A 10,623-nucleotide genomic window follows, 5' to 3' on the forward strand; every position below is an offset into this window, starting at 1 on the left:
CTGTTTTTCCCGAGAAACATGCAATTCAGTGTTTTTTGAAATTGCTAATGGACCCCTTCATTTTCTCGAAATCGCTTTTGAGCGTTTCGTATTTTCCCTTCTTTTGGACTGGATCTGGATCCACCGAACCCAATAAAAGAGTAACAACCGATGGATGTTGCTAGGTGCACCAGGCATATTGCTTCTGCACCCAGCATTAAAATAAAATTCCAAAAATGTCAACAAGTGTTTTTTAAAAAAAAAAATTCAAAAATATGTTTTACAAATTAATGGTCCAAACATGAGTTGAATTTCTGACTTTCGTATTATTAGCATAACACTCTAATAAACTAAGCTAATAAATCAATTATATTACAAAATAAATAATATTATTATATATAACACCAAAATTTCTAATTATATTTAATGCGCATGTAAATTTAAATAATAAATTTTATGATAATTAATTTTGATATAACTCATACGGGTTAGCTAATTCGTATGTTTTTTTAATTTATCAATAAATTAATTTTATTTTTTTTTAATAGTAAATGTTTTTTATTTATAAAAATATTATTTTGATTTTTATAATAGTTATTTTTTTATAAAATATTATTTTTTTAATTGTAAATATATTATTTTGTTTTTTGTTTGTAAATAGCTATTTTTTATTTTTAAATCAAAATAGATTATTTTGAATTATGTTTTTAAATAGTAATTTTTTTCAATTGTAAATATATTAATTTTATTTTTGTTTTTTAAAAATTATAAATATGTTAATATGATTGTTAAAAAAGAAACAATAACTATTTAAAAACAAAAATAAAATTAATATATTTACAATTAAAAAACAATTACTATTTAAAAACATAATTCAAAATAATCTATTTTTATTTAAAAAATAAACAATAACTATTTACAAACAAAAACAAAATAATATATTTACAATTAAAAAACAATTACTATTTAATAAAAAAATAACTATTTAAAAACAAAAATCAAAATAATATTTTTATAAATAAAAAAATACTATTAAAAATTAATTTATTAATAAATTAAAAATATACAAATTAATTAATCCGTATGAATTATATTAAAATTAATTATTACAAAATTTATTATTTAAATTTAAATGTGTATTAAATATACATTAAAATTTTTAGTATTATATATAACAACATTATTTATTTTATAATATAATTAAAATATTAATTCAATTGATTAGAGCGTCGTGTTAATAACACGAAAATTAAATATTTGACTCCTGCTGGATACATAAGCAATATGTCTAATACACCTAGCAACGCTTACAACCAAGGCCGGTCTACTCTACATGGTAAGAATTAGATACTCATTATTTTAAACTTCCTTCAACTTCTTTTTTTATTTTTCTATTGCATCATAAATTTATTATATTTTTTTTCTCTCTTTAGGTATAAATAACATATAGGATATTCATAAAATATTTTTAATTAGATAGTATTTAATCAGAAAATTTTTGTTACAATTATTGATCAAAAAATTAGAGATTAAAAAATATCTAATTATTTATTTATTCTTTAAAACGAAATTTTCTTGCTTTAAAACAGTTAAAAATTATATCATATCGATTTTGGACCTTCTTATATTGTTATGTAGATTTAAAAAAAATGAAGATGAGAAATTTTTTGGAATAAATTAATTTCTTCTCTATTTCGTAATATGTTACTACTATTATCATGTCAGGGAGAAAAATATATCATTTTTAACAAACAGGGACTCACATGGTTGGTTATAGGCAATGTAGGGCTTGCTAATTATTTTTGATAAAAAAATATTTTTTTTCTCTTTTTAACATGATATGATCATGTTACTCAATAATACAAAAGGATCTAAATTCTGTCTTATTGACATGTTAATTGTGCATTACGTAAGCTCATCGTAATTATTTAGAGTATGATTGTACTTTGGTATGGAGAATTTGATACAATTTTTTTAAAACGCTAACTTTTAACTTTTTGTATTTTTTTTATTTTTATCCTTAATATATTTATCAAATTTTATAGTTATCCTTTTTAAATAAATTATTTTATTATTTTTTTGTTATTTTGTAATTTTTTAATTATTTCAACAACCAATTTTATCAAACACTTATAATTTAATAATTTTTTTTTTTACTTCTAGCCATAAGTTTCAGGTTTTAACCACCAATTAATTTTTCAACCAAACATAATCATATACATTCTTAGAAAATGAAAAGGAAAAAAATGTGATAAATGCGATGATAATAAAAGTTTTTTTTATGACAATAGGAATAGGAGATAGAGACAAAAAAGAAAATTATATAAAAATGATGTGTAAAAAATTATTGTCGACAACCATATTTACTGGGGTATATCGATGTATATTACCTTGAGACTTTACAAATATTGTTTCCTCTTTTATTTTTTATTTTTTGTTGACAGAGAAAATTTTATTAGAAAGAGAACCTGGTAAGTGCATAAGGCCCCTACCAGGACGGACAAAACACACTTGCGATGAAAGTTGTAATTTACTTCTACTAGAATTGCAACTCAATAAGGATTTGAGATGGTTGAAAAGTAAAACATCATCTTTTAGTCAACCTAAAAATGTTTTTTTTTTTCACGACTTTTTCATTACTTAGTATTTTTCAAAATTTCATGTGTTAAAGAGTTCAGATTCTTTATGTTTTAAGAGGCATTTGTTTCAAAGCATATATAATTAAATTTCAATAAAGAATGGCGCCAATTCATACTAAAGGTAATTAGAAAAAATCTGGCTAAATTAAAAACAACCAAAGTTGATATTCATTGGTTTATGAAAGCAAGAGAGATTTATCTTAAGAAAAAAAAATGAAAGGGAGAAAGAGAAAAATCCAACACCCAATCCACATCCACATCAACATTTTATTTTATACAATACAAGATACAAATTTCGTGTTCATACTCTTAGGCGTTTTTGTTCTATGAATATTATGAAAAACACGTTTAGTTAACATTTAAAAATTTTGAAAACATTTTTCAAAAATTACTTTGTTCGAGAGAGAAAAAGAATGACGGAAAAAGAATATGGCAAAAAGAAATGAAAGTTTTATTTTAAGGTAAAACAAAAATATTATTCTCTTTTAGATAAAAAAAAAATCGAGAATCAAAATCAAAGTGTCGTGAGTTGTTTTCATAAATTATCCTACAAATTGCAAAGCACAATTGTGTGAATCGCATTCTTTATCTAATCAACCTCACTTGTAGTTTTATAGTTTTTAATAAACTTGTAACTTTATAGTTTTTGATAGATTTTAACCAGTATTACAAAGTATATTGCTTAATTATTTGAATTGGGGTAAAATCAGAGAGGGCATAACCCATAAATGAGGAAATTAAATACTAACAATATATTAACAGTAGAAAGTTAGAAACTTAATGCTTACACGTGGAAGACCTGCCAGAGATAGTAATAATTCTAGAGGCCATACTGTTACGAAGTAATTATCTATAGAAGTGCCTCATAATATTGCTTCCAATCACCCTCCATTCCTGGTAGGTGGAAACAACATAAAATAGTACTAACTTGAAGCAGATTTTACACCAACAGTAATTCCACTAATATTTGGCAGAAGCTTCTTCATATAATACTTAGAATTGCGGGAAAGATTGATCATTCTCCTTTTCTTTTCAGGAAGATAATCAATTGAACATTCCGAAAATCCACGCCTTACAAACCTGTCAAAAAGTTGGGAGTTCTTTTTGTTTAGAAATGCAGCCATGAACATAACAGAGCACTAAAATGTAGGTCATAATTTGTATGCATCACAATTGGCAACTAATTCTTTCAGGAATTCCATGCATATTAACGTACCAGCTTAACAATTCCACTACACTTGAAGGTACATTTTTGTCAACAAAGAGAGTTTTTTAGAAATGGAAGAAGAAACATGCAAAGACATGCTAAACATTAAATTGCCAAAACCATAATCTGTGTCCAAGAATGAGTGAGTATGCGGTAACTAATAGTGAAAAATGGCACTGATTGTGGACAAGGCTTACATGACACGCATTAGGGAAGTTACTTACCAATCTGCTGTACGTGTTGTAAGAAGGAAAAGCATATTCAATCCAAGAGATGATGCTTTCTTCTCCATATAATCTGCATATATTATATAATAATTAAATAAATATTGTGAAAACATGTGGCAAGCAGGATTGCAGAGCAACAGCAGTCAATAATTAAAATCATACAGCTACAGAGCTGCTCAATAACATCAAAAACTGAAGCCTACACACCACATCAACTTGACACGTAAAGACATGGTTAAACTTTCTAACACTTTAAATTTTAAAAAAAAAATGTTCGTGTTAAGAGTTCAACAGATATAGTTATTACTACAAATAATACATTTATTCTGATATATTTAGGCCAAACTGTTAATATAAAATAATAATGATTGAAGTCTTGATCATAATTTAGGCATACGTAATATGGACTTTACATTTCTACTAACTCAAGGTTTAAAGTTGTTTAACATCAAATGGGTCTGCATAAACATCGAAAACTATCCATGGCTTTCCACAAATTATTAGTCAATCACTACCCATCAAGTACAAGAATCATCAAGCACAAAAGCAATAGCATACCAAGCAATTTGTCACCCTGTCCTTGGCCACGGCAATCAGGAGATACTGCAATACAAGCAACCTCTCCGCACTTCTCCTCAAAGTGAGGAAAAAGGGCAGCACAAGCAATTATGTGACCTTCTCTTTCCACAACAATGAACGAATCCAATGTTTTTAACAGCTATAAACAGAGAATGGTTAAAATATTTAGATATATTGATAAATTACCATGGTCATGTAAGCCAAAGTATCTACAACACACGAAAAGATATAGCTAAGCAAACCTCTTCATCAGTCCGCTTAACCAATATGCCAGATGCCTCCAAAGGCTGAATAAGTTGTTTTATTCCAGAAATATCTTTTACCCCTGCTGTCCGAGTGCCTTCATAAAGGTCACTGCAAAAATTTCATTGACAGTTAAGAAAATGAAATAAACGGAAAGGGGGGGAAAAACTTTATTGAGTATAATACCATCATGAACCATATGCTGCAGATAGTATATTGCTAGGTGTGTAGGAAGCCCATGTATATCATAGATTTTAGTATTAATTGAATTTTGTAGTGGTATAATATGTCTACTTAGAAATATATCAAGTTGCAACTAGTTATAACATGTGTTTAACACTAAGTTATTTCAACTAATCCTTCCATCATTTTGTAACCAATGGTTTCATAAAAGGGAAAAAGGGAGAATGCCTCAGGTCCAACCCACATATTTTCAGCCTTCTGCAATCAGAATCTCAACAAACAGCCATGCATTAATCAGCTATGAGCTAGCCATGAGGAGTTGCAAATAAATCTAAATCTCACATATGTGACCTGTATGGTGCCACCAGCAGGAAATCCACTAGGATGCCCACTAATCTATACTTAAATAGTTGGACAGTGTCATAGCCCCAAACCTTACCACCTATTTCTCTAACCAAATAGTAACCCTTGCACAAAATTCACAATCATAAAAAAACTTAATCCAGAGGGTTCTGCAAAGGTTTCTTACCTAGCCACCATGGTTCCCATCCCATCTCTTTTAAACAATTCCAACAACAAAACTCCACTAATAGTTCCATCCAGCAAGTGAACTCTTTGAACACCACCCTGACAAATGGCAATTGGCATTATTAGCAACATACTCAAACATGCATCAACTGAAATTTTCAAGCATATTCACTATTTCAAGTTTTCAACCAGCAACTTCTCAAAGAATTTTGAATGTCTCTATAGACCAACCACTTTACAGTAGCAATATTTTTAAGAGAGTCAAAGCTCTAAAATCCTTCCCTACATTTTATAGTAGCAAAAACAAATGTACACCGTATGTATACTCCTGGTCTGGACATGATTTGAAAAATGCTTTTGTTCTCTCAATTGCTCGTATGCCAATATAGACTTAAAATAAGCACAAGGCACAACTAAAACACTTGTCATGAAAAATAAAGGTAAACCATGGACTCACTCTGCAAACAAAAGCTGCAGCAGCCAATTCTGACAGGTAACCATTCATTCGACTTAGCCGTTCTTGACCTCCAATAGCAAAACCTTGCTCACCAGACCCTAAGCCATTTCCACTCTCAAAACCAACACCATTATGGAAGGTTGCATTATGCCATTCTGTAAAACGTCCAATAGGTGGTGATTTGACTGCTCCATTAAAATTGTTATACTCAAGAGAGTTGAAACCTTCTTCGTCAACAGCTTTCACATAGTTAGCAGCTGCTTCACTTTGCTCAGCCCGTTTACGAATTAGCATGTCTGCTTCTTGAAGTGGCAAGAAACGAATTAAGCGTCCACTCTCATCAAGTATTGGACCATCTATAAGGCATATTAATTTGTCTGCCCCTATAGCCAAGGCACAAGCTGTGGCAACTTCATAAGTGCTGGAGAAAAATAAAATAAAATTTATGAATATCCAGGATTCAAGCATTTGTCAGACTCTCGTGTGTCTGTTCAAGCAAACAAGAGAAGCAGGTGATGCACATATGGTTTATGCTGTCCATTTGTTTATTACTATTATTTTTTCTATTGGAAGATTAGATCATATTCAAGGTAGTACACAGTAAAATACAGTAGGGAGGGGGGGGGGAGGAACCCATTGGTAACACTAGTGGTATTCTGATTCACAAACTCCACTGAAAAGTCTGTACCACTAATTTCTCTGTATTTGCTCCTCCACATTTCACATGACAAAACCTTCTATTAAACTCCTTTTATTCTTTCCCTAAGCAACCAATTTACTTTTGTGCTTTTACTTCTATCAAAATGCTCATGAGGCTGCTTTTACAAATCTAATTCTTAAAAAATAACCTAGAAAAAGTACATATTTTTAGGTGAAATTCGGATACTTAATATGGGACTGATTCACTGAATAATCATCAAGACAACAGGCATGTATGTCAGCATGCAATCAGTTAAACTATGTTGTAGAGAGCAATCATCAGAATAAAGCTACAAAGCATACTTGCAATTTAATACTTCTCCAGAGCTGGAGTAGCCCAAGTTGGTTAATATAACTACACAACCACCATCAAGTCTCTCACGCATGCGAGATACGTCTACTTTTTTAACTTCCCCAGTTGACCCAAAATCAATTCCATTGACCACCCCTCTTCTCTGCCAAACATAAAAATAACAAGATGCTCTAACATGGTGATAAAAACGTAAAGGGAGGGACAATTTCACAAGACCTAGTCACTGTATAGCAATGAACGATCACGAAATTCAAACCTTGGCTGCAAGAAAGTTACCACTGGCAACACTGACACCAACTTCGTGCCATCGACTATTGTCACCATGTCGACGAATATTGCATATAGAAGGTCCAGGAGAAAGTTTTGCTTCTATCATCAATCTTATGCCTCCAGCTGCTTCCATCGCAGCTTCCAGAGATTCATCATCAGTTATCCTATATCTACCAACATACTTAGGCTGGCACCCTACAAACACAATAACAAGGTCAAACACGATAACAAGATCAGACTTTACAAGGTAAAAAATTAATACTCATTGTGCATGACTGCGTTTGCAAAATAAGTTTGAATGAACTTCATTTTGCATACTGAATTTGCAGAAACAACCTTCCCTTTACTTTTATTTCAAACTCAGTTTAATATCAGACCCAGCTGAAAACCATAGTCTTCACAGGTGGAATAAAATTAAGTAAGCAAACAGTGTGACGAACCTCTCTCATTCAGAAGCTTGTCTATCTGCACATGTGTCCCCGGAACAAGAACAAAGCGGATACCTAGGTGATTAAGGAAAGCTATATCCTGCAGTCCTCAGAATTAGAAAACACGTTAAAATGCATAGTACTGCATAACCATAGCTAAGTAATGTACTATCAAAGATAATAGTCGGAAGCAATCATGCAAATTGTGAAGTTAAAATATGAAAGACGTGCGTGCCTTGAGAATGGGATCCAAGAAAGGACCAGAAACAATTTCACCGGAAATAATGATAACAAAGGTGCTACCACGATAGGCCCACAAGTAAGGCCAGGCCTCGCGAAACGAACGCACGAATTGCTTATCCTCCATCGTCCCGTGGTAGCTCTCTCCATCTTGGCTCAACGCATTAAGCTTCTTTCGGTAACCCAAATGGGCCGCCACGGGCCGAGCTTCTGGGACCCAACCAGACATAAATTGCCGGTTCGGTTTTTTTGGGTGGAAACAGAAACAGTGTAGTTTGTTGAAATCAGAGAAGGTGGAAGTGTTTGGAAGGGATAGACATAAGGAAGGCGCCATTGAAGATCCCACACAGTGCGGGGTTGGTGGCAGAGACCACTCACAAACTTTAGCCGCCACGCCCAGAAATTTGTTTGCCTAGTTCATGGCTGTATGGGGAAATTTTTGTTTATTCCTATGTTTTACGACTATGAATGAAATTCAAACCATGCTAGCATTCCATTATTTCATTTTTATATTAAGTTCTAAAAATGAAAATATAAATATAAACAAGTAAGGTCGAAAATCACTTGTGCGTCTTCAAAAGAATAAATCAAGAGTCAGTATATGTATCACCTATAAATAGTGTAGTTTTTTTTTCCTTTAATTGATATTTTCATTTAATAAAAACATTAAAACGTAAGGATAAAGTTTAAAAAATACCTCCATAAAAAATACCTTAGTTTTCTACATAAAACTATACCGGTCGAATATCCTTTCTCCACATTTATGCTATCATGTCCTACGTATTTTAATTCGATGTTGATCAATCATTCTGATTAAATTCTGCATATGCATCCTTGTAAAAACTTCGTAAATTAGTGAAAAAGAAAGTATTTAAAAACTTCGTAAATAATTAAAAAATTGAAGTTTTTTATTATATCATATTTCTTCTTATTTTCTGTTTAAACTTGGAAAAATATATTTTACAAATATTAAACATAAATCTTCATGATTAAAATTTAATTGACTGGTACATGTTTTAAGTTTTAACAAATAACAACTAATTTATGTGGATTCAGTTCTAACAGTAGAATATTTTGGATAGGAAAATTTCTATTTAATTAATAAGTATAGACATTAACTGTGAAAAAAAAAGTTTTTTTTGGTTCAATTTTTTCGTTAATTTACTTTTTTGATATTTTCTCATTTTGACAAGATGTAAAGTCACGTCATTTCTGACAGCAATAATAGGAGAAAAAAAAAAGGAGAGGTCACTGACCCGTGACCAGTATCAGGATCGTCTACCATTTCTTTTGAAATGGTACAGAGTACAATTGTAAATCTAACCGTAAAAATTGATTTTAAACATAATAATAAAATAAACTGGATGGATAAGATTCGTGCAGTTCCAATAAAAACTCAGAGGATCAAAATGCCACTGGCCATCATGGATTAAGTTCACCTACAGTTTAGAAAAGAACGGTTCGGTGGTGCAGTTTCATCAAACGGATGCATGTAGTTTTAAATATATTCTTTATGTGAAAAGTATATTTTTTTTATGGTCTAGATTTTGTGCAACTGTAGAGAACCCTGATCCGACGATTATTCGTTATTCTTTCACCTTTTTATTCATCAAGATTCTTATTTACACCTTTTTATTTTATTTTTGGCTACAAGCCTTAAAGACACGTAACTTGAACATGTGAAACCAAGAGTGACACGTGGTTCCTACATAAAAAAAAAAAGTTACACCTGTTTATCATCTCTGTAGCAAAAAACTCCGGTGAATAAAGCCAAGGCTAGTTTCATTTTTTAGTTGAAGTAATTGTTTTTTTTTTCTTTAGCAGAAACAGCAATATCTTATTTTTGTTTTTCTCAAAAAAAAAATCCTTTATAAAGCAATGAAGCGAATAATTTCAAAATTGAAAACTAGTTATTTGTTTTTATATTTCAAGTCAAACAGGTCTCATTGCTTCTTTTTTGGTCGGACATGAGTCGGCAAGAGTGAGAGAGAGGTGTAGTTTGAGAAGGAACAAATTCTGCCACCCAGCATGAATTTGAGAAGGAGTGAACTGATTAGGACCGTTAAAAGTTGGTAATATATTTAATTAGGTGAATTGGAATGAAAACCTGATCTGCCATTGTGCATGTGTTGTTATTTGCTTATGTAAAAAAGAAAAAAGCTTGTAGAGAGAGAGAGAGGTGGTAAGTGGTAACCTTGAGAATGGGATTGAAGTAAGGACTAGCAACAAGTTCAGCGGATATGAGCAGAACGAATAGTCTGCCCCTGTGGACCGAAACGTAAGGTTGGGATTCCCTGAGAGCCTTCACGAACTCATGGTCTTCCTCCGTCGTCACGCCAAAGTTTCTCATGACCGAAAACGCAGCCGTTTTGCTCTTTCTTAACCTGAAATTGAAAGTACAACAACAACGACTGAGCCTTCCAATTCCTCCTCTTGAAACAAGATGATTGAAGGAGTGGTAATTGGAAGTGGGGCCATGGGAAAGCCAAGTTTGTCCCTGGCTTCGCGGACATATCACTGGCTTTGAACTACTACCAGCCATGTGCTTCCTCAACAAGCTAGATCGAGAGGAGAGGGATTCTCCTTTTTGCTAACTCACACAGAGCATGCACATTTAGAGTTTTAGAAACT

General features: G+C 31.6%; 1 protein-coding gene across 2 annotated transcripts; it reads right to left on the bottom strand.

Annotated features, from left to right (window-relative positions):
• Positions 1-3,347: 3,347 nt before the first annotated feature.
• On the bottom strand, positions 3,348-10,623 carry LOC114422471 (probable amino-acid acetyltransferase NAGS2, chloroplastic). 2 transcript variants are annotated; one of them, XM_028388847.1, is made up of 10 exons: positions 10,187-10,623; positions 7,765-7,852; positions 7,311-7,519; positions 7,045-7,196; positions 6,043-6,463; positions 5,587-5,684; positions 4,874-4,985; positions 4,611-4,770; positions 4,050-4,122; positions 3,348-3,698 (listed from the first exon to the last, which is right to left on the bottom strand). In XM_028388847.1, exons 1-10 carry the CDS (start codon positions 10,532-10,534, stop codon positions 3,542-3,544), a joined length of 1,818 nt encoding a protein of 605 aa, XP_028244648.1. In that variant the 5' UTR covers positions 10,535-10,623; the 3' UTR covers positions 3,348-3,541. The 2 variants fall into 2 exon arrangements, with proteins under 2 accessions (XP_028244648.1, XP_028244656.1); XM_028388855.1 differs by lacking the exon at positions 10,187-10,623 and adding an exon at positions 7,988-8,504 and having other exon boundaries at positions 3,395-3,698.

The sequence above is a fragment of the Glycine soja genome, chromosome 1 (genome assembly GCF_004193775.1).
Source record: "Glycine soja cultivar W05 chromosome 1, ASM419377v2, whole genome shotgun sequence".
Lineage (NCBI taxonomy): Eukaryota > Viridiplantae > Streptophyta > Magnoliopsida > Fabales > Fabaceae > Glycine > Glycine soja.

Bases quoted from the DNA above. Each gene is read 5' to 3' on its own strand.
- LOC114422471 (XM_028388847.1), bottom strand. From the start codon at position 10,534: ATGGCTGGTAGTAGTTCAAAGCCAGTGATATGTCCGCGAAGCCAGGGA. The intron at 5,685-6,042 runs GTGAGTCCATGG...GCCATTTGTCAG, and splicing joins CTGCAGCTTTTGTTTGCAGA to GGTGGTGTTCAAAGAGTTCA. The intron at 4,986-5,586 runs GTAAGAAACCTT...AAATTTTTGCAG, and splicing joins ATGGGAACCATGGTGGCTAG to TGACCTTTATGAAGGCACTC.